The sequence below is a fragment of the Peromyscus leucopus genome, chromosome 8b, assembly GCF_004664715.2.
Source record: "Peromyscus leucopus breed LL Stock chromosome 8b, UCI_PerLeu_2.1, whole genome shotgun sequence".
Lineage (NCBI taxonomy): Eukaryota > Metazoa > Chordata > Mammalia > Rodentia > Cricetidae > Peromyscus > Peromyscus leucopus.
In genome coordinates this window covers 86141309-86167982 of record NC_051086.1, presented here as the reverse complement: position 1 = coordinate 86167982, position 26674 = coordinate 86141309, and the positions used below count along the sequence as shown (strand labels likewise).

At 50.1% G+C, this 26674-nt stretch overlaps 3 protein-coding genes across 3 annotated transcripts; 1 reads left to right on the top strand and 2 right to left on the bottom strand.

Moving 5' to 3' along the window:
- Positions 1-23: 23 nt before the first annotated feature.
- On the bottom strand, positions 24-6784 carry Ftsj3 (FtsJ RNA 2'-O-methyltransferase 3). Its single transcript, XM_028865185.2, is given in 22 exon segments — positions 24-523; positions 609-703; positions 786-969; positions 1069-1168; positions 1263-1292; positions 1295-1347; positions 1480-1739; positions 1811-1928; positions 2086-2270; positions 3265-3400; positions 3492-3626; positions 3713-3793; positions 3954-4054; positions 4135-4239; positions 4341-4456; positions 4539-4733; positions 4820-4919; positions 5461-5540; positions 5641-5687; positions 6193-6298; positions 6434-6526; positions 6610-6784. Coding segments are annotated over 21 exon segments (2487 nt in total). The 5' UTR covers positions 6501-6526; positions 6610-6784; the 3' UTR covers positions 24-330.
- Positions 6785-6810: 26 nt separating this feature from the next.
- Positions 6811-13795, top strand: Psmc5 (proteasome 26S subunit, ATPase 5). Its single transcript, XM_028865189.1, has 12 exons — positions 6811-7074; positions 7671-7742; positions 11311-11380; positions 11712-11809; positions 11957-12013; positions 12102-12332; positions 12569-12695; positions 12785-12975; positions 13079-13177; positions 13259-13369; positions 13476-13562; positions 13686-13795. Exons 1-12 carry the CDS (start codon positions 7021-7023, stop codon positions 13737-13739), a joined length of 1251 nt encoding a protein of 416 aa, XP_028721022.1. The 5' UTR covers positions 6811-7020; the 3' UTR covers positions 13740-13795.
- A 51-nt stretch (positions 13796-13846) lies between these two features.
- Smarcd2 (SWI/SNF related, matrix associated, actin dependent regulator of chromatin, subfamily d, member 2) lies at positions 13847-24014 on the bottom strand. Its single transcript, XM_028865188.2, has 13 exons — positions 23503-24014; positions 18546-18730; positions 18349-18391; positions 18117-18239; positions 17084-17239; positions 16564-16659; positions 16335-16436; positions 15872-16033; positions 15614-15711; positions 15345-15480; positions 15069-15191; positions 14854-14955; positions 13847-14783 (listed from the first exon to the last, which is right to left on the bottom strand). Exons 1-13 carry the CDS (start codon positions 23716-23718, stop codon positions 14730-14732), a joined length of 1596 nt encoding a protein of 531 aa, XP_028721021.1. The 5' UTR covers positions 23719-24014; the 3' UTR covers positions 13847-14729.
- Between the last annotated feature and the right edge of the window lie 2660 nt (positions 24015-26674).

Here is a 26674-nt window from a genome sequence, read left to right as displayed (position 1 = left end):
TGTGAGTTCGAGGCCAGCCTGGTCTACAGAGCGAGTTCCAGGAAAGGCACAAAACTACACAGAGAATCCTGTCTCAAAAAAAAAAAAAAAAGGATGCTTCCATCCCAAGTCCTTCGTGAAAGATTGGGGGGTAGGTGTCAGTCTGTCATCAAAAATCGTCCCTTGGTGCTTTCATGTATGACCATTCTTCAAGAGGCAAGAAGTACTTCTATTGTAGAACTGTAGGCACACCACAGCTCCCCTAATCATATGGGCCAACAGCAGGTGCCAAAACCACCAGCGTGAACTATACCACATCTTCCTAGTCTTTGTCTCTCTGGATGCCTCTGTTCACTTCCGCTTGTGTTTTTTCTTCTGTTCCTTCCGTTGCTGTGCTCTCTGGTCCTTCTTCATCCTAGAGTCCACTACCTTGAAATGACCTCTGACTCCAGCTGGCCGCCTGACCTTACGGCCTACACCTTTTTTAGCTACAACATAGGTGACCTGGCGTTTCTCCTTGCCAAGTCCAGCCTTCTTGTAGAGACTGTAAAAGAAAGAAGCAAGTTACGGTCCGCTCTCTGGAACTCTACTTAACCCGGTGTCTTTGTGGCTGCTGTTCGCCAAATTACCTCCGCAGTTGTGCCACCTTTTCTCGTTCTGAGATATCCACAGTGTTCACCACAGCTTCTGCCTTCTTCTTGGTCTGCTCCAGCTTCTTCAGCATCTGGAGGGGAGCCTCAGTTAGATGACTTCTGTCTCTAACTTTCCCCAGCAACTCCTAACCTCAGGCAATCTCAGCTACTTACCCTCCGTTTCTTTCTGGCCTTAGCCTCAGCTACTTTCTTAATGGGCCGTGCATTGATTTCCCGCCAGCGTTTTCGGTAATGCTCCACATCCTTCTTGTCAACAGGCAGCTGCCGTATCCGGTGCTGCTTCTCTTCCTGCACAAACCACTCTGGAAGCTCTCCCTCATCTTCATTAAATGCATACCTGAGTAGAGAGGATACCAAGCCAGCGATCACCTGTTACTTCCCTAAGGAAGGAAACCTTCCCTTCACCCACAGAACTTCATGATGCTGGGGCTCTTACCGGTTGAATGAGTTATCTATAAGGTCTCTCTTTGCCTTTTTGGAAGAGGCAATAACAGCACCTAGAGCAAGGCCTTCGGGGTCCAGAATTCGGTGTTTCACTGGAGAGGGAAAGGCAAAAGTCAAAGCCTGATTCTCATCACTGAAACTTGCTCTGGTTTCTCTCCACTGTGTACATACATACATACTTCTTACCTGGGTCCTCAATAGGCACGACCTCAAACCATCATCATCTGCCTTAGAACCACGGCTTCGCTTGATACCACGGGAGGCTTTCCAGCTGTGGAAGCAGGCAGAATTGATTAATGATTCTACCGCCTCCATGGGGATAATCCACTTTGCCACAACTTTATTTCCCATTTAAAGCCACCTAGTGAAACTACACAGAAACCCATCAGCTAGATCCACTCACCTTTCTTCATCCTCGCTACTGCTGCTGTCACTATCTGAGCTGTTGACTTTGTCCTCCCCTCCAGGGTCAGTGACAGCTTCTGTCCCCAAAACAGCCTCTGTCTCCTTAGGAATCTCATTCTGGCACTGGGGAGGTTTCTTCTCAGTCTTCAGGCTAGAAGGTGGTGGAGGTGGCTCCTTCCTACGGCTCTTGTGGAGCAGCTGTGCCTGACTGATCTCCAGGGCCTCATCAGCGTCGTCCTCAATTCCACTGAAGCCGTCCTGTGATAGGAAAACCTCAGCAACCCTTCTCCCAGAGAATTCCAGTGTCCTGTCAGGCTCCCGGGCTCTACCTTGGAGAACCACAGGTTAGCTTGCTCTTCCTGCAGCACCGCCTTTTCTTCCAGTGGTACCAGCAATGGGTTCTCGCCTTCCTCCTCTTTATTGTCATCTACTTGAGCAAACCGCAAACTGTAGACCCAAAGGAAAGCGAGGTGAAACACACTACCACCACCTCCCCTACCCCACCCCCAGCACCTAGAGGCTTTGCTGTCCAGGCCCACACCAATTCTGTCTTGAGAATCAAGCTTAGGGTGGCAGCACTTCCTTTCACACACACAGCCCTTACCACTTCCGGTCCTTCAGACTAGAATGTGTCCTGACTCCTGCCAGCTCTTCTGGATCCAGGTCACTTTCCAGAGAACTATCATCATCACCATCCTCAGCGTCTGACACATAGATGTCGTCCCTTGGCAGATCAGACAGAAATGTGTCTGCAGCATTCATGTCTCCTTGTGTTACTTCCTCTAGCAACTAAAGTCAACAGGGATAGATTGAAGTACTTAAAGGCAACACAGTGCATTTTCCCATGCCCATTAACTTAGTTCATCCTCTAACATTTGTTAGAACACTGACAAATGTTAGCGCCTACACAGCAGCTGTGACCTAGAAAAGCAGCAACCAGCGTGTCTAAAACGTCCAGTTCTAGGTTCAGGCCTACATGCTGACTAGTTTAAAAATAACTCAGAAGCCACTTGAAATACCTGAATTCACATCTCTACATTTTGATCCCAAGTAAAGAAGTACCAGAGAGCATGTGTCAAAACAAACTGATAGCTTTTAAGTACTCTCAGAACCAAGAACCTATTCTCAAGGTGGACAGAGCTGTATTTATCATAACATCCTGGGGTTATACTTAACCATTTTCTTAATTTTTCATAAAACTTGCAGTGGATATGGTATATTCTTGTTTAACAAATGAATGAAACAAACTGAAGAATGGTACAAGGTTGTAAGTTACATACCTCAAGTGGAGTTGGAACTAAAAGCTGTACCTGCTCCATTGCCTCTCCTGTGTCATATAGGTGACTAGGCTATCTCACCACAAAAGCTCATTCTGCATGTGACATTGCTTTCACTATGGAAGGCATGTTCTTCCATATTTGACAGAAGCATCACCTAGCAGCCCAATGCGAGTTGCTCATTGGCCACAGTGAGGTGAAGATGACTGCCCCACGGAGGAATCCAGTCTGGGTTGGTAACCCAGGCGCTACAGCTTCATCTACTATAACGTGAACTCTTGGTCTTAATACTCTAGTTTTACAAATCTTCCTCATCTCATATTAGGCATGTTTCTTTTCAGCGTGTGAGTCAGAGTATTCTCACTTTTCTTTACAATTCCCCTTACTAACTTTATTGGTGAATACAACCAAACCCAAGATCATTCAGTATATTTAATCCAATGTCCCTCCACCTCCAGGCCTTCAAACTGATCATCCTGACTCCCCTGTCTCCAGCCCTCCCTTACCTGCTGACCCCGGATGGTACGCAGGGAGAACATGCCTGTCTCCCCCTCATCTGCAATGGAAACCCCAGGCAAATCCATCTTCAGTTCTACACGCTCCCGCTGCTTCCTCTGTTCACGAAGCAATTTCTTTTTCTTCCTGAACAGATAGTTTGAGGGATTTAACTTGCCTGGCTTCAAAACTTCTGTGCCTTTTACCATCTCCATATAGTCTTCCTCATGCCCCTCACCTCTTTAGTTCGGCCACCTCTTCGGCTTTCATCTCTGCCAGGGTCCGGTTAAGCTGCTCCTCCTCCTCCTCCTCTGAAGCCTGCTTTGTCTCAGCAATTGACTCATCCTCATCACCTTCTTCTTCTGAGCTGAGGCTGGCACACCAATCCAAAGAGTCTGCTTATTGTCCCAGACACTTGGTCCAACACCCAACCACTGCTAACCCTGGTTACTTCCTCACCTGATGTCCAGTGCCTTTGCTTGCTCTTTCAGCTTCTTGGCCACATATCGCCGAAGTCTTGTTCTCCAATTCAGGAGAGACCTGCCCAAGAAATACTATTACTAATCTTAACCATCCCCATCCCTGCCTCTTTATGTCCACACTCCAAATTTCAGGCTTCGGCCACAAACGGAATCCTGGTTCCCAGAGTCCAATGTCATGTTCTTCAAAGGCCTGTACTCTGGCCTTTACACCAATGTACCTAAGTTCCTTGCGGCCCAGCACTTTGATGTCCTGACAGCATGCTCTTATATCCTCAGTTGTAGCTGGATGCTGTGCCAACTCTTCATCATCTATTGAGATCTATTTGTGAGGAAAAGGAATGAAATTTCTTTCTGGCCATGTTTCTGGGGCTCCCTTATACCTTCAATCTGGGAACTCACTTCGCTGGCCTTGGAGAGGAAGTCAACAGGATTGGCAGCTCGCAAGAAGTCAGTGACTGAGGTTCGGTGATAGAGAGTGAAATCACCCTCGGCATAGCCTTCAGCCTTAGGAAGGGGAATAACGATGGTTAGACAGTCCCTTCTTGGATGTCAAATCTTGCCAGTTTCACAACCCATTTCTCAAAAAAAAAAAAAAAAAACCAAACCTTTGGCTTCTTCTTTGTCACCAGCTCAGTAACAGTTTTAGCCTGAACTTCAACCTCCTTAAAGGCAAACTTAGGATCAAAGAATTTACTGTCAACCTTGTCAGGAGCCAGGAATCCTAAAATGGGAAGATAGATAGATCAAGGTATGCTTTCATAATTAGAAGGCTGTGTCAAGAGGAAGAAGTAGTGACATCCCACCTTGGCAGACTACAAAGATTTCTGCAGATTCGTGGCGAGAGGCCTGGGGCTTCGTGGCCTGGACACGGTGGAACAGCTGCTGGAAGATCCACAGCAGGGGCTGATAGTCACGGGAACGGAAGACTTTTGTGATGAAGCAACCACCACGGGCCAAAAAATCGCAAGCCAGACGCAGTGCCATCAGTGTCAAGTTAGCTGTAGGGCAGAGACAGACAGTAAGAATCTGTGGCTTCAGAACATGCCAGCTCCACCCTCCCCTCCAAGGTCCACATTCCCAGTACCTTGTGAGTAAGCATCATGGACCCAACTGGCCCCAACGTTGGGAGCCCCATCATTGAGTACAACATCAACTTTCCAAGTCTTCAGCTCCTTCCTCAGGGCCTGATGAAAAGTAAAAGGTTTATAGCAGTGGAAACAAAAGAAGGGCTAAGAATAGAACTCCTGGTTCAGTCATCTGTCAGTCGTTTACTAAGTGCGCACCATGGGCAACATCCTGTGCCAGGTACTAGGGGTACAAGAAACAACACTTCTGTCTTCAAGCTTAGAATGAGTTCACTGGAAAGAACTTTACTGAAGATCTCCTGTCCTTCTACCAATTCACAGTACTGCTTCTACCAGGCTTGGTAGCACAAGCCTGTAATCCCAGTACTCAAGAGGCAGAAAGACTGCAAGATCAAGGCCAACCTTGTTCTATGTCAGTCTATGCTACATAGTTAGTTATAAGCTATCCTGAAGTACACAGCAAGACACTGTCTTGGGGAAAAAAAGAAAACCTTGACTATAAAGATGGAAATGTACACTAGGATTGTCATGGGTCTTTTGGGGCACATGCTTAAAAACCATGGTAAACTGGGAAGTGTTTCACCCTTAGGAGACAATGATGTCTGCACATAAAGGGGCAGGAAGGAGAAATTCTCATTACCTGCCTGCAGCGCTCTGTTGTGATATCTTCCTGAAGAGTCACAACATTGGGAAGAGGCTTGATTGGAACCAGGTCCACTCCTGGAAGAAGTTAGGTCAGTGAATTACGTGGTGCGAGAGATGGAGAACAAAGTTGGTATTTCACAGACCCCTCCCTCAAATACCCAGGAGAGTCACTCACCCACAATAAGACTGGATACAGGCATAAACTTGGCAGCCACCTGCAGCCTGTGAAAGGGACATATTAAAATACCTTTCCCTCTGGCAATGTGATGTTTCACCCCTTTTAGGGGTACCTGTTACATGTAGTGGCCAAACGTCTTTACACACACACATTTTCGACAGTCAAGAAGCAAACTGCTTCTTGAATTTCAGCACACGCCTGCATTCCCAGCTCCAAGGGCAAGGCAGCAAGCTCACAAGTTCAAGGCCATCCTGGGCAACTTTTAAGAGTCCCTGTCTCGAGAAATAATAAAGCAGATTCCCCAATCTCATATAACTCAGAGGTAGAGTGCCTGTCTAACATGAGTAAGTCCTTGATTCCAGCCCTAGCTGAGGAAAAAATAAAGCTGCCTTCCAAAGTTTAAGAAAGGAACATGCTATGGAATATTTAATCTGAATTATGTAATTACTGTAACAGGGATGGGTAAGAGATTCAATTCCCACTCCAAAGCAACTCAAAACTAATCAGGGCCAGGAAGGTGCCATCAGTGCAGCCCCTGCCAAATGTTACCATCCTCCGGGCGCAGCACACAGGTCCAGCAAGGCCCGGGCTTTCTGCAGGAACTGAAAGCGGCGATTGAGCTGGATCAGTTTGAAGGCAGAGCGCGAACGATAACCTGGACCATGGGGAGTGTACAAAACAATAACGTCCACGAAGGCCTTTTCTAGCAGAACTTCCACGGACTCACAACCCCATCACCCCTCTAAGGAAAAAGAATTCCGTATTAGAAAAAGCGCGAACCCGGACTCACCAGTCTCCTTGGCCAGGTGATAGAACTTGTCCCGCCGGCTCTTGCCTACTTTGCCTTTCTTCCCCATGGTGGGACGGGGTAATATCACTCACTCTGGGGAGAAAGAAAAAGCTGAGGACATCTTCCCGAACACTGGATTCTGCTTCGACTCCTTAGTCGACGAGGGAATCACTCACCGGACCCCGAGACAGCCCTTAACTCCACAGGGTTTTCAACACTTGGGAAACAGCACATGTAGGCAGCTATCGTACTTCCGCTTCCGCCCGCGTTTCCTGCGTTCCTGGCTTTAAGTTTTCCGCCATGTTGAGTGTGGCCAAAATTTTTCTGTCCGAAAAATTTTGGACACAAAAAAGTGGAGCCTAGAAGGTCGCGTACAATAACTACTAACCTAGACTCTAGGAAGCAACACCCAGAAGGCCTACGCCTCCTCACTCCCTCCCAAAGCTACTGACCTCCAGAAGCGCCTCTCCCATTAGAGCCGCTGTTGTTGTATCGCCACACACCCCTCCCATTGACCCGGAACTCTTCTCGCCCGAGTCACAGGTCGCAGGCTTCCGCCTCCGCGCCTGCGCGATCGGGTGACTTGGATGCCGGCGGTCCTTGCCGAAAGAGGGAAGATGGCGCTTGATGGGCCAGAGCAGGTAAGGCTGCGGCGGCGGCGGCGGCAGGCAGCCACCCAAGCTGAGGGCGGAGTGCGTATGATCTGAAGTGAGCAGTGGCCAAGAGCAAGGGGGTCGAGTAGATCAGGAACGGGTGGACCACGTCAGACGGGACCCTGCCTGGGACAGGATCTGCTGTGTCAGCGCCGCCCCGGTTGAGCAGGACAGGGGTGGGTAGAAACGGAGTGAGGAGCGAGGCAAGCAGGAATGGCCTGGGGCCGGACCTGGACTCGGGTCCTCCGTTTTGGCTCTGTCTGGAGTAGTTAGTTACACCTTGGGTCTGTATAGCTCTTGCCACAGAGCAAAGCGCTCCCTGGATACACGGCCCCTTGAGCCTCCAAAAAGTCTTCAGAGGTAGGTGGTAATTGCATCCTTTTAGTGGATTCAAAAGGAAGGGTTAGAACCAAGAACTAAGCCTCCGAAGTTCGAACACACAGACCTCACCCATCGAGATCTGAGGAAAAAGGAATGAGTTTTTCTGGCCTTATTTCTTAAGCTGTATGGTGAAGTGCCTTGGAAATAGTATGGCTTAATCCCAGTGGTTTAGGCCCTTGTTTAACGATTACACTTGTCTTCAGATGGAACTGGAAGAGGGGAAGGCAGGCAGTGGACTCCGCCAGTATTATCTGTCCAAGATTGAAGAACTCCAGGTGAGTACAGACACCAGAGGGAGCTAGACGAAGATGGGAACTGATGCATGCAGAATTCCTCGAGTCCTTATTCCACTGGGCGTGCAGGGAAGAGTTTTTTTCCTGTGTTGTTCCTTTGTAGTTTTTTTTTTAAATTTGTTTATTGTGTGTGTGCATCCCTGTACGTTTATGTGCACCATCTGTGTGCGGGTGCCTGTGGAGGCCAGAAGAGGGCAGTGGATCCCCTGGAACTTGAGTTACAGGTGGTTGTGATCTACCATGGATGCTAAGAACTAATCCCAGGCCCTCTGCTAAAGCAGTAAGCCCAGCTAACTGCTGAGCAGTGTCTTCAGCCCCTTCTTTGTGGTTGGGAATTAACAAGCAATGTCAAGTATATTAATAATCTCCTGCCCTTCACGCTCATCTCTTTGATTTAGTATTTAGGATTTGAGTAGTATTTAGTTAGGGTTGGTTTGCTTGCTTGCTTTGTAAGTTTTTCATTTTATGTGTATGGGTGTTTGGCCTGCATCTATGTCTGTGTGCCACACATATGCCTGCTGCCTGTGAAAGCCAGAAGAGCGTGTGGGATCCCCTGGAACTGGAGTTACAGAGGGTTGTAAGCTGTCATGTGGGTGCTGGGGATGAAAGCCAGGTTCTGTGAAAGAGCAGCCAGTACTTTCAATGACTGAACCACCTCTCTAGTCCTGAGAGTCAAATTTTAATTTGGGGGGATAAAAAAGATATCACGGTGTGGGGTGTGGTAGGCATACCAGTAATGCTGGCACTCAGGAGGCTGAGGCAGGAGTAGTATTTTGAGTTTGGAATCAGCCTGGATTACATAAAACCCTATTTGGAAAACAAAACCACTTGTAAAAGGTTCAGTTAGCCAAAGGTGTAAGTGGGAATGGGAATGGGTTTGGAAAGCCACAGAGAAAATTTCTGAACCCCAGGTGCATTTACAGCTAGCTATTCTGTTTGGTTTACCTTTCCTTTTTTAGACAATGTCTCACTGTGTACCCCCAGATGACCCAGAACTCCCTATGTATATAAAGCTGGACTCAAACTCAAGAATTCTCCTGCCTCTGCCTCCCAGATGTTGGGATTAAAGACAAGAGCCACCACACCCAGCTTGGTTTACCATTTTTTTTTAATTAATTATGTATTTATTTATTTGGTTTTTCGAGACAGGGTTTCTCTGTGTAGCTTTGCGCCTTTCCTGGAACTCACTCTGTAGACCAGGCTGGCCTCAAACTCACAGAGATCCGCCTGCTTCTGCCTCCCGAGTGCTGGGATTAAAGGTGTGCGCCACCATGCCTGGCTATGACTACCTTTTTTACTCACTTTTCTAATTTTAGTTTTTGAAATTCTAATGGCATCACACACACACACACACACACACACACACACACACACACACACTTTCCTTCCCTCCAATCCCTCCTGTACACCAGCTCCCCTTGTTTTCTCTCAAATTCATGGCCTCTTTTTGTTACATAGATGCATATAAAAATAATATATATGTTCCCAAATACATAAATACAACCTGTTCAGTCCGTATAATGTTACCTGTATGTATATAGTCACTTAGTATGCTATGACCAATTTGGGGAGAGGGGCTCTTCCTTTGGGAAGATTATTTCTCTTCCTCTCAATATTCCTCACCTACCCATAGTTCTGTGTCTAAGGTTGAGGCCCCATGGATGAGCTTCCCTCTTTCCATGTTAGCGTGTCCATTGGTGTTGTCCTTCTTCGGACTTGTTTAGGTAGCCATGTTGATGAGACTTCATGAATGTAGCCTCTCTGGCATTTCTAGGAGATAGAATCTGACGACAACCTTTTTGTCCCTCTGGCTTTTAGAATCATTTGCCCCCCTCTTCCAAAGTGGTCCCCAAGCCTTAGGTGTAGGAGCTGCTTAGATGTGTCAGCTGGGACCAGGCAGCACACAGTCTTGTTCTCTGCATTTTGATCGGTTGTGGTTTTCTGTAATTGCCTCCATTTGTTGCCAAGAGAAGTTTCTTTGACAAGGGTAAGAACTACATTTATCTGTAGGTATAAGATAATAGAATGTAGTTAGGGGTTATGCTGTTTTAGTAAAGTGGTATTTGTAGTCTTTTCAAGATCCTCGACTTCACTAGCCCAGGGTAATTGACCAGATTTCCAGGACCAGGCATGTTTTCCCTCCTGTTAGGCAGGCTGTAAGTCCCCACTAGAGAGCTGTTGGTTGCCAACACGGTGCGCATGCCACTGCTGTTGGGGTTCATAGGCACCAAAGCTAACTAGGACTGTTAGTTGCTTCCTCCCTTGGAAGCTTGCATGGTTCCTTTTGGTCAGATCCAGCTCACATGCCTGGGTCTTATGGTTGAAGTGCAAATAGGGACTTGACTTCCCCCCTCTGTGGGTGGCAACCAGTGACAACAGCAGTCACCTGTAATGTTTTGAGAGTCTCTAGATGACCCTGACCAACTCAAAAGGTAGATTACTCATACCTGGTGGGTTCTGTGTTATTTGTTTGTTTGTTTATTGATTGGTATGGGAGTGTCAGATCCCCGGGAACTGGAGCTACAGACAGCTGTGAGCTGCCATGTGGGTGCTGGGAATTGAACCCAGGTCCTGTGGAAGAGCAGCTAGTGCTCTTGATCAGTGAGCCATCTCTCCAGCTCCCTAGTGGGGTTTTTATTAACTAGTCTATGGCCCTTGAGTGGAGCATTGTCAACCCAGGTGGGAAGCTTTCATTTAACTAGATGTGTATCAGTATACACAAACTTATATGTATTAGATATTATTTTATGTAGATAATGATTGCTTAATGACTTTTTCAGGCATCCTGTTGTTTTACCTTCCTCCCACCTATATATATTTTCTTCCCTTTCTAATTAAGGCTCCCCCTTTCCCATTTCTTCCTTCACATCATTTATATCCCTCTCTATTACATACACACACACACACACACACACACACACACACTATGGTCCTGCTTTACTTTCCTGGCTTCTTCAGTCACCCCAGGTTGTACACACATATCTGAAGACTGGCATTAGGAACTAACTAACTTTTTTTTTTAAATTTTTTTTAAATATTTATTTATTATGTATACAGTGTTCTGTCTGCATGTCTCCCTGCAGGCCAGAAGAGGGCACCAGATCTCATTACAGATGGTTGTGAGCCACCATGTGGTTGCTGGGAATTGAACTCAGGACCTTTGGAAGAACAGTCTGTGCTCTTAACCACTGAGCCATCTCTCCAGCCCCAGGAACTAATTTTGAACTGACAGCTGTTGGGCTAGAACTCAGGCTGCCGCCGCCTCTTTCCACCACACCGTGTTCCTTCTCCAGAAACCACTCCATGAGAAGCTATAATTTTTCACCATTAGATCCTGTTATTCCAAGACCGGTAGTACACTAGAAGCCTTCTGTGATGGCTACCTGGGGCTCCTTAGGAAATCTTAGCAGGCAGGACAGGGTCTTCAGACCCTGCTGGAGTGAGTTCGGAAGCAGCAGCTCAAACCTGCCTGTAAGCGTCTCAGCCAAGATCCAGTTTCCTAACAGGCTGTTGCTCCTGAGTAATGGGATTTGTCTCTTGTCCTCCCCAGTTGATTGTAAATGATAAGAGCCAGAATCTCCGGAGACTGCAGGCCCAGAGGAATGAGCTAAATGCAAAAGGTGAGAGGGGAGAAGATGGAAGGCTTCGTGTATGTGTTGGTTGAGGCAAAGTCTGGGTGTCCCAACCTTCCATCTTCTGCAATGCTCACTGTCTCCTCTCAGCCTAAAGTGATGCTTTCCACTGTTCAGTGTACTTGTTTCCCATTTACCTCTTCAGAGAGCCACTGTGAACCCTTTTCAAGACAGAAGGGTTTTCGTTTAGTTTGTGCATATTGAATCTTGGTTTAGTTTATGCATATTGAATTGAGTACCAAGGAAATGCCAAATGAGAGGCTGGGTGGCTGGTAGTTCTTCGGGATTGTTTTTTGCTTAGTTTGGGTTTTCTGCTCAGTTCGTCTGCTGCGGGAGGAGCTGCAGCTGCTGCAGGAACAGGGCTCCTACGTTGGAGAAGTAGTTCGGGCCATGGATAAGAAAAAAGTGTTGGTCAAGGTAAAAGCAGCATGACCCCAAGGACCAGCTCCTTGCATTCCCATTCCTTGTGTGCAGCCTTGCCATGTTCTAGAACTTCCTGGGTTATTCCTGGTTAGGGGTGATGTGCTGACTCTTGAGGAAAATCATGAGCCCTTATTTCTTCAGGTCCATCCTGAGGGCAAATTCGTCGTTGATGTGGACAAGAACATTGACATCAATGATGTAAGTGTAGCTGGTGATGTTGTGGGTGGTGTGGGAGCACCACCACACCGCATCCTGAGACTTACTCCTGCCCGTCACCTTTGTCCAGGTGACGCCTAATTGCCGGGTCGCTCTAAGGAATGACAGCTACACTCTGCATAAGATCCTACCTAATAAGGTGGACCCTCTGGTGTCACTCATGATGGTGGAAAAGGTGCCGGACTCAACTTACGAGATGATTGGTGGTCTGGACAAGCAGATCAAAGAGATCAAAGAAGTGATCGAGCTGCCGGTGAAGCACCCTGAGCTCTTTGAAGCACTGGGGATTGCACAACCAAAGGTAAACATCTGACTCTCCTGGGAGGCAGCGGGTCTCCGTCTCAGACTAGATCCAGTGCTGGCGTTGCCAGAGCAGGAAGCTAGTTTGAATACAGTGCAGAAAGGACATCGGTCTTCATTTCTTACATCCCTCCCCTCAAGTGAGGGTCCAGCACAGAGCCCTCACTTGTTAGTGCATGTTCAGTAAATGAAAGGGGTTGGCTTTTTCCCCTAAGTGTGATGTATCCCCCCTTCCAGGGAGTGCTCCTGTATGGACCCCCAGGCACTGGGAAGACATTGTTGGCCCGCGCTGTGGCTCATCATACGGACTGTACCTTTATTCGTGTGTCTGGCTCTGAACTGGTACAGAAATTTATCGGGGAAGGTAACTATGGCTAAGACTGTGAGCGCTGAGTGGAAGGGGAGAGGGTGGGGTGCACATCAGCTCCTAATGCCAGGTTGGCCTTTGCACAGGGGCAAGGATGGTGAGGGAGCTGTTTGTCATGGCGCGAGAGCATGCGCCATCTATCATCTTCATGGACGAGATTGACTCCATCGGCTCCTCCCGGCTGGAGGGAGGCTCTGGCGGGGACAGTGAAGTGCAGCGCACAATGCTGGAACTGCTCAACCAGCTGGACGGCTTTGAGGCCACCAAGAATATCAAGGTGAGGTGGGAGAGGCTTTCCCACAAGCCAGGTACAGGTGTGGGGTGGCACGGGTGGCACAGGCCTAAGAGTGTTGGGCTGATTCCACCCCTTCCTTTCCCAGGTTATCATGGCTACTAATAGGATTGATATCCTGGACTCCGCCCTGCTTCGTCCTGGGAGGATCGACAGAAAAATTGAATTTCCACCTCCCAATGAGGAGGTCTGTGGTGGATGGTGCCTGTTGGAGCTCTGGCTATGGAGATAGGGTGCAGGGCTCAGGGCTTTCTTCTTTTATCCCTAGGCCCGGCTGGACATTTTGAAAATCCACTCTCGCAAAATGAACTTGACCAGGGGGATCAACCTGAGAAAAATTGCTGAATTGATGCCAGGAGCTTCCGGGGCTGAAGTGAAGGTAACTGGAGGCTTCAGGGAAGCAGGACAGTAGCAGGATGCCCTAAGAGCCAACCCAGTGCTAAGGGGGCCCAGCGGCAGAGCCTCAGCTTCTCTTCCCTGCTTAGGGTGTGTGCACAGAAGCCGGCATGTATGCTCTGCGGGAACGGCGTGTCCATGTCACTCAGGAGGACTTTGAGATGGCAGTAGCTAAGGTATGTGTCTCCACCCTTCTGCCTTTGCTGCGGTGGCTCTGGACCACGGGCTAAGCTTGTGTTTGCACAGTTCATAAATTCCCGCTCACACATGTATATTCACTCTTCTACCTCCCTCTCCAGGTCATGCAAAAGGACAGTGAGAAAAATATGTCCATCAAGAAGCTATGGAAATGAGGGTGTGTCCTTTGTGTGGATCCCTCCAATAAAGGTCTGTGCGGTAAACTCTCGAACTCCAGTCTGTTAATAAGTGACTGCACTGTTCAATGACCAGCTCTGGGCACCACAAGTAAACAAAAGGATTTATTTGGAATTTTCCAAGTTTGCCAGAAGTGGCATTTGCCAAGCCTTAGGCCCACCCTCTTTAAGACCAACTGCAAAAGGTAACAGTAATCCTCCCAGCTTCCACCTTTCTCCTTCCTCTCCAGCATGCACACACCCCTACTTTAGCTGGATTAGAGAACTGGCACATTCCCTCCCTCTGGGAGACTCCACCTGCCCAAGCAGCTGGGGGTGGGCAGCCCCAGGCATCCCAGGAGATGATGGCGGCTGCAGCCGCTTGCATAGATCAAGAAAAGAAAAGAAGGAAGGAGGCACCAAGTAGGGCTCCCTGAAAATCCCAGTTACCTCTGTACAAAAAAGTGGCTCCCACATAGAAAAACTTGCTCCCCAAATAGTGCAAATACCCCACGAAAGGACAAACCAGCAGCAAGGCTGGGCTTGTAGGAATGGCAAAGAACTTTGGTTGAAAGGCCAGGAAGAGTCTGGGCTGCGCCTCCTCTTCCTTGCCCAGCTCCCCAAAGCCAGCTGACACTGGCCCTAGGGTGGAGCCTGTAAACATGCAAACCCAGCAGCCTTTGGTTCAGAAATGTCTGTCACAAAGTTAAAGCACAACTTCCAGCAGTCCACGGGCCTGCCTGCAGGGGCTGAGGCGGCATCTTAGGGACCCAATTAAAGCCAATGCTAAATGGTAGGTAATAAGGCTTTGGGGACCAAGCAATGAGGGATGCTAGCACTACATTTATGAAACTCTAGCTGGGGAGTAAAGGGTGACAGGAGACACACCTCACTCCACCCTACATGTCTGCAGCCCCAGCCAGCCAAAACCAAGAGGACAGTCTCCTGCAGGTTCCGGGGCTGGGAAGGAAGGAAGCAATCCCTGAGCAGTTAGGTCAGGCGAATACCCAGCACCTGTTCCAGTTCCTGCCTTCGCTGCTGCACCTGGAGAAGAGAAAGCATGGCTCAGACTTCAGCTTCTCAGGAAAAGGAGGCTAAAACGGCAGAGCCTCACCTTGGCAAAGATGTGCCTCCCAACTGCTTCCTGAGCCCAGGGCTGGTGGTAGAAAGCAGCTCGTCTCTCCTCCTCAGGATTCCCAATCACATCCGTGATGATCTACAAAGATTAAGGTGTGGCATAATTCCTACCCCTGAGCCAGTCTGCTTGCTCTGGGACTAGAATAGTGCTTAGTGTGTTAGGTGGGACCACCTTCAAAAAGAGGACTATACCTTGAGGTCTCGGCGCTGGGAACGGAGCCATTCCTGGATGAAGTCCTGGGGGTCAGTGCTAAAGCTAAGCATGAAATCCCTCTGGGTCTTCAGCTGGTTGATGGACTCAATAGTCTCATGGATCTGCAGAAGGGGTGCAAGTATCAAATGTACTCCAGCCCTGGAGTCTGTTCTTAGATCTAGGTCCAGAGGTCCTAGCCTCAGTGTGCTCTGTGGAAATGACAGATCAGCTCACCCTCACTCTGGCCTCAGCGGCTGTGGAGACAAAGGACTTACCTTGACATCAAGAGAGGCAATCTCCTGCTGGTTGGTGGTAGAGGCCAGAAAATTGCTCATCTGGGCCTTGAGTGGGTCATCCACCTCCACGTCAATGTCATAGCAGGCTGTCTTCTTCTGGTCGTTGGGATCCACGCTACAGACAGCACAGGAGAGGCAGTGGAAACATGGCTATGTACATCCCAACCACCACCAAGCCTACTTTTCGAGCAGTTCCAGGGTGAATTCTGTTCCCAAAGAGCCATCCCGTTTCCCTTCCTTCCGTTTACCTAATGACGTGATTGATAACAATGGGGTCTGGATGCTGCAACAATCCAGCCAGCTTCATGGGAATCTCAGAGAAACGGAGTCGGCCACAGCTGAAGATCTAAAAAGAGCATCAAAGGCCTGGTGATGCCTGAGGGCACGGGGGAGTAGACTCCACCAGGGCCAGTAAACGGCAGTCCAAAGACTGACTGAGCACTTGCCCACTAGGGTTCCAATGCGGATGCCAGGGATTGAAGAACAAGAAGGGAGCAGCAGCTGACCTGGCGGAAGTAACGATTGCAGTTGATGTACTCCCGCTCGTGCCCATCCTGCAGCTGGTTGTGTTTGATGTAAAGCCACAGTGCCTGCATGATGGCAGCCCTCGTCTGTGTGTGCACTCCCAGCAGCCTCGCCAGTCGGGGGTCCAGTTTATACTGAGGAGGCTGGGAAGGGACAGAGGAGTAAAGAAAGGCTCTGTGCAGAGACAGAAGAGGAAGGGGGCAGAGCAGTGGCTCTCAACCTTCCTAATGCTGTGGCCCTCTAACACAGCTCCTCACCATAAAATTATTGTTGCTATGTCATACTGAAATTTTGCTACTTTTATGAAGTCTAATGTAAATATCTGTGTTTTCTGATGGTCTTAGGCAACCCCTGTGAAAAGATCATTCGGCACCCCAAGTTGAGAACTGCTGAGTTAGAGGAACCTGCTCCCCTTCCCTGCATGAATCCCTGGGCATCTGTCACCTGATGATCCAGCATGAGCAGGAGGGTGCACTTGACATTGAGATCTCCTGGTCGTTTCACCTGAAAGCCATCTGTTTCTTGGGTGGTGGGCATCCGATGCCACTGTCCGAGAAGAGGGGAGCAGAGTTTACCACTAACACAGAGGCTACAGCACTCAACCAGCACATTGAGTTTATGCCCTGTATCCCCTGGCAGCTTGTCCCTCCCGGGCTCTATCTAGCATTCTCACCTCCACCAGATGGTTGTCAGGCCCATACAGTTCCTTGTCCAGCTCAATGACAAGGCTCTTAAAGAAAGATGAAAACTTCCTCTTCTGTTTGCTAGGCTGGGAATGGAAAGAGCTGTAAGATGGGTGTGCTGCTGAATTCATTAATCAAAAGAGAAGAAACAACTCAATCCTGGAGCTCAAAGTACAGTCTTGCGTCCTGAAGTAGCATTCAAAGTTTTGGCAAACTGGCAGGAAAAGGGCTCCCCATTAACCCCACTGCCAACCAGTGAGTGAGTAAATCCAAGACACATGACTGCCATCTAGAGGGAAGGTGTAATACTGCAGGTGTTCGTCCTCAAGCTGTGCTGGAGCACTTGCCTACCCCCAGCATAGAAACAACCCTCTCCACCCCAACTCTAACCTCTAACTGAAAAAGGATGTGCCCTTTCCCTATGCTAGGACTTCTTAAAGAGTACTCATGTCTGTCCAGTCTACATTCACACACGCCTTCTCCCCTCCAACAACTCCTACCCCAACTCACATCATCCAGAAGTTTTCCTTCCACTCGAAGTTCCCAGGAAGCCACCTTGTCTGCCGCTGGGGTTCCCCCGGGGGTCCCTGCAGCTCCTGCATTATCACCATCTGCCTTGCTGGGGCTGAATGTATTGGAAATATAGATCCGAAGTTTGCGCTTTTGCTGAGGAGGAAAAACAATGAGCTAGAGGTGGACAGATGTGCTGGCAGCCCTAACTATCTTCTTAGAAGTCATAACCCTTGGAGTTAGTAGTGGTGCTAGCCTTCAAGAAACTCAGTGGACAGTGCCAACACCACAGCTGCACACACAGGATACCAGGCAGATCAGAAGCCTTTGGAGCCAAGGGCAAGGCTTAATACAGCAATATATGAGGTTAGCATGTGAGGCTGTAGGTTCTAAACCCCCACCCACCCTCATTTAAACACCCACTACAGTCCTTCAATACCTTGGTCTCCTAGAAAGCCTCTACATTCGGGGGACTGCTCTAGATAATTAAAGAACAAAGGAGGAAAGAGAAGAAAGCTGCTTTAGAGTTGGGTTGTTAAAAAGTAACTACTCTGTCACCTCTCTACCTCTCAAATGTCTGACCATGAGCTGTGAGACTGACATTCTGAATCATCAGAAACTGAGCGCGCGCGCGCGCGCGCACACACACACGCACACACACACACACACACACACACACACACGGTTGAAACAGAATGTTCATGCAGTGCTTTTGCTACTACAGTAAGTACTCACTACTGAGAATCATTTTTCTATTTGCTAGTATTCTCTATTTAAAACACAGTAAACTGGGCACGCACAATGATAAATGCTTGTGATCTCAGAGCTCTCAGAAGTCAAAGGCAGGAGGACTGAGTTCGTGGCCACACATAGCAAGGTACCATTTCAAAGCATACTAAACTGAGTTGTGCTCCACTAGTGGACTGCTCCCTGCTGTGACAAGGACTGCCTAAGCAGATGAGCCCTGCTTATCCCTGGAAGACAGTGCCAGGGAAGAAAAACAGAGTTTGGAAAGACTCAGGGTAGCATGTACCGTCAGAGGCTTTTTGATAGCCTCTTGGATCTCCATCCGCTTGCGAGCGATGGTCTGGTCCAGCTTCCTCTCAAAAGCTAAGAGATCCATGTATGCCTGAGACTCTGGGACAAGCTCCCGGATCTGCAGATTGAGAAATCCGATGGCTCGCTTCACCAGCTCTAGATTCTACCATCCTCCCTCCCTTCCCATTCCAGGACTGGGGAAGATGGCCTCCAATCCTAACACTCACTCGCTGAGGTAGAACCTTATCTGCCATCTTCCTCCTCTTTAACCTAGTGGGAAAACAGAAACCCATCTAAGAGGTTAACAGTCCAAACTCCCCATCTTCAAAACCCTCTCCCAAACTGCCAAGAGTCTCCTTGGGGTCAAGGTAGAGGGAAACTGTTAACACCAGAGATGAGCTAGGCAAGGTATGAAAATTCTTACCCTCGGCGCTGGGCAGGCATGGGGGGCTGGGCCTGAGGCACAAGCAGGCGTTTTCGGAATGGATCCATCATAGTAGGTGGCATGCCAGGTCGAAGCGGAGCAGCTGTGCCAAATGGGGAGCCAGCTGGAGGTCCCACCTGCAAGCCAGCCATGGGCATCCTGCTTCCTGGTGACATGCCAGGTCGCTGGGTAAAGTGGAATAATGGAGGCGCACAGGTCAGTGGCAGAGCCCTACGAGGTCCATAGCCCATACCCTCCATCTCTCTCGCACATGGGGAGACCTGCTGGAGACCAGGAACAAAGGGGAACAGGCGCCTGAGCCCAGTGTGTAAACCACACCTGCCCCGCCCCTGCAACCGCCCTGGCAGCCGTGCCAACAAATGAGGCAGCTCGAGTCCACGGGGTGGGAGGGAGCACCATTTGCAGAAAGAAGGGCCTGGAGAACGTTTTAGGACTTACCACCACCTTTCCAGCTTCACTATGCTATGTCCTGCTCCCTGGGATGAGCCCGCCTGGAGTTATTTATAGAGTTTAGAAGCCCCGCTACATACTCCCTCTTCCTTGAGGAAAAACACTGCTTGGGTGATCAGGGACAAGGCACAGCAACCCAGGGGAGTACAGGGGCTGTACACAGTCTGATGGGGCATGCCCAGTGGCATGCCTGGGAGAAAGGCAGTCGGTGCCATGGCAAGCCATTAGGCAGCAGCACCCCAGGTGAGCAAATACAGGAGGATGCCTTGGCCATGTCACAACTTGTGGGGATGGCCTCAGGAGAGTACAGGCACCATCTGGTCACCATATGGCCTCTACCACAACCCGGACTGACCCCACCCCCACGCGCCTGCCTGCCCTCCTCTCTCACGCTTCCCTACGCCATGCCCTACCTCTATGTCAAAAGACCCCCAAAAAAGGGAGTTATGGTTCTTGGGTGGCCTGTGGGAATGAGAGCAGCAGACATCTGGACCATGGTGCCCATGGTCTAGGCACCACCTGGCAGCCATGCTGCTGGTTCAACTTAACCCTAGCCATGCCAAGCTGCAGAATAAGACTGTCCTGGGATGCAAGGAGTAGAGTAAAGGGTCAACAGCAACAATCTGGGTGACATGAGTAGCTTCTTGGGTTCTCATCCAAGACCCAGGCCTCCAGCATTTCTGGGAGCCCTCCACCTCCCGGCTCTGCTCCCATGGCTGCTGCCTGAAAGGCCTGTTTGGCAGCTCTGCCTTGCACACACTGTCCCTGGCAGCTTCACAGGGCCGGCCCCAGGGCCCAGGTTATGCAATCCATCAGTACAGCCAGACAACCAGGCCAGCCTGGGTGGAGATTCACACCAAGTTAAAGGACCCCCATGTCGTCCCCCCGCCCCTGCGCCCAAGCATCCTGGAGACCCGACTCTGCAATTTCTTTATCCAGCACCAAACTCATGTTCCCAACAACACAGGGTCAGATCATGACCAGTAGCAGAGAGGCAGGGAAAGAAACATGACCCAGAGACAAGGGGAAGGTACAGAAGCAGGGTGACGGGGAAGCATGTGGCAATTGAGGAGTTAAAAGTCGGAGATCCTGGGACCTCGGGAGTCCTGCCACAAGTCTCTCCTCATCAGGAAGAAATTCATCAAAGCTGTTGAAAGGCAAAAAAGCAGCCTGTTTCTCTGTCCTAATAAGCCAGAGCCAGAAATTATGGGGGGAGGGGGGTGGAAGAGAGGGAGGAGGTGAGGGGGAAGGTGAGGGTGGCCACAGCTGTAAGACCCCCACCATCATCCAAGACTTGAGATTTTTAGGGTAATTGCAGATATAAGCTGGGGTGCTCCAGTCCCCCAAGGAGCCCTCCACTGAAGTTCATAAAGCCTGTAGTACTGGGGAGTCCTCCGGGAAATCCCAGGAGGAGGCAGCCCAGGCAGGCCTGGAATAGGCTCCACCCAGACATCTGCTCCAGACTTCTGGGGCTCAGGCTCCAGGCCCCCAGCTCACCCAGGGCCTCTGGGAAGGCTGCTCACAATTCAAGTCCTAGTTCCCCCTTGCCAAGGTCCACACCTGGGCTTTGAAGAGCCAGTAACTCCTCCTACTTAAAAACTCAGGGTTAGAAGACAAAGTCACAGCCACAGATTCTCAGCCTCTCTGTCTGTCTGCCCCACCACAGCGGTAGGTGTGCCTGGTTCAGCCCCCTGGACCCCAGAATACAGTCACTTCTACTTGGCCCAACACCCCACATTCTAGGCTTGATTCTATAACCACCAAGGAGACAATGGCAGAGGCTAGACCTCATTCTGCCATTTCTGGGTTAGGGTTCAAGTAAGTGTGCTCTGCTCTGACCCAAAGCCTGCAGCTCTGATCCTCCTGGTGGCTGCCTGGGCCTAAAAGCTTCACTTGGAGAACATACCCTGACCCTATGAACAGAAGTATTTTAAACTCTGAGCTGAGTGAACCCAGCAATAATGCACAGTAGGTATGTTGTTTTGTTTTTGACTGTGGTGTGTTAAGCTCTTCAGCTGACTGTGCTCCAAAACTAGAATAACTCTCTAGAGGAAGGTGGGCCATTACTTTTATTTCAACAAGCTCCCTAATATGCCCAGCTTGAGCATGCACATCCTTGCTCTTCCTGCTCACTCCCAAGAGCTCTAACCAGGAGGAATCCCTTTGTCCTCAGACCCCAAGCTCTTTTGGAAGTTGGACACCTGGACATGAAAAGAAGCAGGATCTCCTTCAAACTCACCCAGTATTAACCGGGTTCTCCTTCCCCACTTCCCCCGCTGCCCTTCCCCGAGAGAACAGAGAGGAAGAAATGGAGAAAAAGAAGATGGTGATGTCAACCTGGTTGGTATGGGATGCCCAGACTCAAGGCCATCCTCTTTCTCACACCTCAGTCGGCACAGTTATTCAGCTGGCCAGCTTGGCCTCAGCACAGGCCCAAGGCTACAAAATATGGAGGAATCCATCTTCCCATCCTCACAGGGGCTTTCCCAAGGGCACATTTTCTATGAGACTCATGCCAAAGAAACTGGTATACATAGTGAGTCGAGACAGCCAGGACTACATAGAGGGGGGGGGAGGGGCAGAGAGATCTCCCCCGTGCCTATAGGAAGCTTCCAGATCAGTCCTAAGTAAGCAGGGCCAAGGGCTAGAATAGCTGATGTAGAAACTCATCAGTGATACACTGGGCCCATGAATCTCCAAAGAAAGCAACATGGGAAAGATAAACTCCAGCTAGTATCCTTGGGACCAAGTCTATCTCTGTTCATACCCAAATTCTTCATTTTCTTAAGAGAAAATGAAGAGTTGGGAGCAGGTGGGTGGGGTGAAGAATCACTATCCCCACCCCCAGTTAGATATCGCCTTAGAAATTTGATTCCTGGTAGAATATGCACACTCCATGAGGATCTATTTCTGAGGCCTCTACCTAGAGACACCAGCAGAGGACAGAGTAAGCTACAGTGCACACCTTCAGACATTAGTGGCTGTGGCACATAGGTTGAGATGCATATGGCCTTGTCAAGAACCCGGAGAATAAGTAAAAGTAAAGAGAGGTTGGCTGTGGTAGTGCATGGCTGTAATCCCAGCACTGGAGAGGCAGAAAGAGTTCAAGGCCAGCTTTTTGGCTACACAGCCAGCCTGGGCTACATGAGACCCAGTATCAAAAAAACAAGTAACAAAAGTGACAAGGATGGGGGCTGGAGAGATGGCTCAGAGGTTAAGAGCACTGGCTGTTCTTCCAGAGGTCCTGAGTTCAATTCCCAGCAACCACATGGTGGCTCACAACCACCCATAATGAGATCTGGTGCCCTCTTCTGGCCTGTAGGCATACATGCAGGCAGAATACTATATACATAATAAATAAATAAATCTTAAAAAAAAAAAAAAAGTGACAAGGATGGGGTAAAAGGATGGACACAATCCCCAGGCACTCTGGGACCGGGGGGTGTAGCTCACTGATACAGCCATGTGCAAAGCCCTGCCTGGATTCCATGCTCAGCACTAAAATGCAAAAGCCAAACATAAAATTTACAAACATTCTGGAGCAATTTGCACCAGAACACTGGGGAAGGAGGAGCCCCACGTGCAGGGTCAAGCTGAATTCCCAATGCACTGACCACAGAATCTGTCCCCCACTCCTCAAGGGCCTTTGAAGCTGCAACCTGAGACTGCTCTCTTCCAAGCTAGAAGGGTCAGGGCAGGACCCCCTGAAGCAGCCGCTGCCGCTGCAGCAGCCCCGGACTGGCAGGACTCCACAAAGCCTCTCCACTCCCAAACTTCACTGGTCACTGACACCAAGAAGAAAGCCCAGGACAGAGCATATCTAGAACAGTCTGTTACTGGGAATGGGCCTTCTTCAGACGCGGCCGCCGCTGTCTCTAATCTAACCTGGAGCCCTCTGGGCCCCCTCTCCTTAGCCCCCCATGTCGTAGGAAGCCAGGCTTCCTTCCTCCTCAACTAGCAGCTGGGAGCCATCTCAGACACACTAACGTTCTGCCAGTTCCCAACTAGGAAAAAAAAAAAAAAAAAAAAAAAAGCCAAGGCAGAGAGTTGCAGTGGGACCGGGGCCAATGATAGGATGGATAACCCTGTTTTCTCAGTAACGACCCTCTTCCAAAATGTTCTCACCACATCTCGGGTCATCCCCCCTGACCCCGACTCCGGGACCTGCCTTAGACTTTTCAACCCGGTGGCACACAATTCTCTAGATCCCAGGAAGCCTACATCTCTCAGTTACTCAGAAGCCGTGTGCCAAGAAGCCCCGGGACTCTACTAACTGCTCAAGCCCTCCACCGCGGAGCCTCTCTCACCCTGCCCCCGACCCCCAGCCACTAACCGAGGGACCCTGGCCTGAGCCGCCACCAGCCTCCGACAGTTCCTCCTGCAGTGTCCCCTGGGCCGCCGGTTCAGGGACTCCTCCTGCCCTCACCTGAGGCCCGGGGGGGACCGACCAGGCGCCCTCGCGGCGGCGCCCGCCTGCCTTCCTTACCTGGTACTGCGCCGCGGGGCCCGCGGGGCCCATGGGGCGGAAGGCGGCGGCCCCCGGGACCCCCAATCCTCCAGAAGGCCCGGGGCCTCTGAGCGCCGGGTTGGGCAGCATTCCGGGTCCCGCGGGCGGAGGCGGCGCACCAAGGGCCGCGGCAACGGCGCCGCCGCCGGGGCTCAGCGGGGGCAACGGGAACCCGCCCGCGCCACGGCCCGACATCGCTCTGTCCCGTCCCGCGGTGCAGCGATCCGGCCTCCCGGCTCTGTGCGGAGTCCGCTCCGCGAGCTACGTTCCGCGATCCGGGACTTCCCGGTCTTACTGCCGGGTTCCGGGATTTTCTCTTCCAAGTTCGCAAGTTCTTCGCAGACCAGCTTTAGGACCGGCTGCCCCTCCGACTCCGCTCCTGTCGGGGAGATTCCAGATCCAGGAAGCGCTGCAAGCCCGCCGGCCTCTCCCGGCCTCCGGAGGTTTGACCGCCGGAGTCCAGTTACCCGGAGGCGGTTACGAACTCCCAGCCCCGCCCAACCCCGGCTGCTGCAGGCCCCGCCCCTCCGGGCAGCCCAATCGAGACTACCTCTTCAAATCCCGCCCCTCGCGAGACCCGCCTCAAACAGGCACCGCCCATAACTGACGGCCTCAGAGCCCCGCCCTCTAGGGCCGCCTTTCCCGGAGTCCGGGAGCGAGCGGAAGCGGCAGCGGCGCGCGGAAGCGTTGCGGAAGGCGCGGGGTCAGGGTTCAAAGGTCATCATCGCAGCTCCGTAAGAGTTAGGTGTTTGCTCCTTGCTCCGGAGTGCGGCTGCCTCCGCGAGATAGCCGGTGTGCCCCTCCAAAACAGTTCCGTCCAGTCTGCGTGTTCAACCTTAAACACAAGCGACCTGCGGCAGAATTGTCGCCATCAACTTTTAAGAGCGCTTCCCGCGCCCGAGGATGTAAACCAGTGTGGTATTGGGCGTTTACCCTCAGCAGCACCCCACACCCACCCACCCCCGACCCCAAGAAACCTCTATTGCTTGCTCCGCGCTGCGAGGGACATGGGTGGCCCCAGACGGAACCCAGCTGGGTGAAAGCTTGACTTGGCCCCGTGCAGAGTTCTTTTTGTTTTGTTTTTCAAGACAGACTTTCTCGGTGTAACAGCCCTGGCTGACCTGAAACTCACTTTGTAGAGCAGGCTGGCCTAAAACTCACAGAAATCTGCCTACCAAGTGCTGGGATTAAAGGTGCGCGCCACCACTGCCGACTCTCAGGAAATTATTTTAGGTGAAGCAATTTTGCATACTGAGAGAACTCCAGGTAGCGAAGTAAGTTTTCTCTAGTTTGTATAGGACTTCGTTTTGAAACGTGCAGGGCCTTTTTAGAAACCACTGGCTTCGACTGTGCTGTGGACCTACCCTCTGTTAATGTGGAGTCTCCACATTAACAGAGTACAGAATCGGGGCTGCTTAACTTTAGTGAGCACTAAAACTCCTCAGGTTTGGGTTGGGAAATGTAGCTCAGGTTGTAGAGTGCTTGCCTAGCATGCACAAAGCCATGAGATTGAACCCCAGACTCGTAAACCCACGGTGCACGGTGGTGCACGCCAGTAATCCCAGCACACATGAGAGGCAGGAGGGCCTGGAGTTCGGGGTCATTCTCAACTACATCACCAGTTGAGACTAAGGTTACAAGAGACCCTATATCAACAGAAAAGTCAAAATCTGAACTTCTTTGTTAAAATGTTTATGATTCAATGAAGTGGGGCCAGGGCCCAAGAATCTCTATTTCTAGCAAGGTCCTTTTGTCTTGTTTTGTTTTGTTTGTTTTTCAAGACAGGGTTTCTCTATTCTATGCAGCTTTGCTAAAAATGCCTCTGCCTCGCGAGTGCTGGGATTAAAGGCATGCACCACCACCGCCCAGCAAGCAAGATCCTTTTTAAAGAATTATTGTAAGAGTGTTTGCAGGATGTATGTATACCACATGCTAGCCTGACGCCTGTAGCAAGTGTCAGAGCCCCTGAAACTGGAGTTAGATGGTTGTGAGCCACCTTGTGGATGCTGGGAACCCGACCCCAAACTCTGCAGAAGCAGCAAGTACTCTATGGCAGAGCTCTTTCCCCAGCCCCTCTAACAAGATCTTAAAGGGTGCTGTCAGTAGACCACACCTGAAGAAAGCTGGAGAGAGACTTTTCATAATAAAAAATCCTCTGCTCTGTGTTTCTGTTCCTTGTTTATACTAGCAGCTCCTGTTCATGGCACTCTTCTGTCATTTTTCAGAAGTTAGTTTTGCTCTGTACCTCTTCATGCCTTTTTTTGTTTTTTGATATTTTGAGATAGAGTATCACTATCTATCCTTGGCTGGCTCAGGACTCTCTATGTAGACCAGGCTGGATTTTTGACAAGCAAAGATCCCTCTTCCAAGTGCTGGGATTAAAGGCCCGGATTCCAGCACACCCATCTCTCTTCCTATTTTTTTCTCCAGTGCTAAACTGTGCTGCAGCTCCTGCCTCTTGGCCATCTGAGACACTCTCTCCTATCTCCCCAAAATCTGTCAGTCTTGGAACAGGCCACTAAAATCATTAGTCACTGAATTATGGTCCCTCCCATACCTACAAGCTAATGTCCATTTCAGCCTTTTGTAACTGCACTAACTCTCCAAGAAGAACTGGGATGGTGGAGAAGCAGGCTGCTCTGGGAAGTTATTCCAAAGGATCCCTGCCAGCTTGCCCTTCATTCCAGAACTGTATTTAAAATGTAACCCACCAGGAGTACTGCTACAGCACCCTCATTAGAAAACTACTTGTAGGCAAGAGGCAGGTGAGGGTCCCAGGCCAGCCTGAGCTCTACAGCCAGACATTGCTTAAGAAATTAAAGAAATGCCGGACGGTGTTGGTGCACGCCTTTAATCTCAGCCCTCGGGAGGCAGAGGCAGGTGGTTCCCTCTGAGTTCAAGGCCAGCCTGGTCTACACAGCAAGATCCAAGCCAGCCAGGGCTACATAGAGGGACCCTATCTCAAAAAACAAAAACAAACAAACAAACAAACCTAAAAAAACCCTATTAGTCATAGATTTGTATTTTAGATGAGAATTGTAAGGGTTTGTTGGTGGTGGTGGTTGGTTATTTTTGGGGGGTGTTCCACAAATACTTATGACTAAATATAAACAATGACATTAGGCAATCTTTACTTCAGTGCTGCAAGGCA

Coding starts and splice junctions, on each gene's coding strand:
- Psmc5 (XM_028865189.1), top strand. CDS start 7,021: ATGCCGGCGGTCCTTGCCGAAAGAGGGAAGATGGCGCTTGATGGGCCA. Junction 7,075..7,670: donor CGCTTGATGGGCCAGAGCAG/GTAAGGCTGCGG, acceptor ACTTGTCTTCAG/ATGGAACTGGAAGAGGGGAA. Junction 12,014..12,101: donor AGAACATTGACATCAATGAT/GTAAGTGTAGCT, acceptor ACCTTTGTCCAG/GTGACGCCTAATTGCCGGGT.
- Smarcd2 (XM_028865188.2), bottom strand. CDS start 23,718: ATGTCGGGCCGTGGCGCGGGCGGGTTCCCGTTGCCCCCGCTGAGCCCC. Junction 18,392..18,545: donor ATGCCTGCCCAGCGCCGAGG/GTAAGAATTTTC, acceptor TTTTCCCACTAG/GTTAAAGAGGAGGAAGATGG. Junction 14,956..15,068: donor CCCAGCGCCGAGACCTCAAG/GTATAGTCCTCT, acceptor TAATCTTTGTAG/ATCATCACGGATGTGATTGG.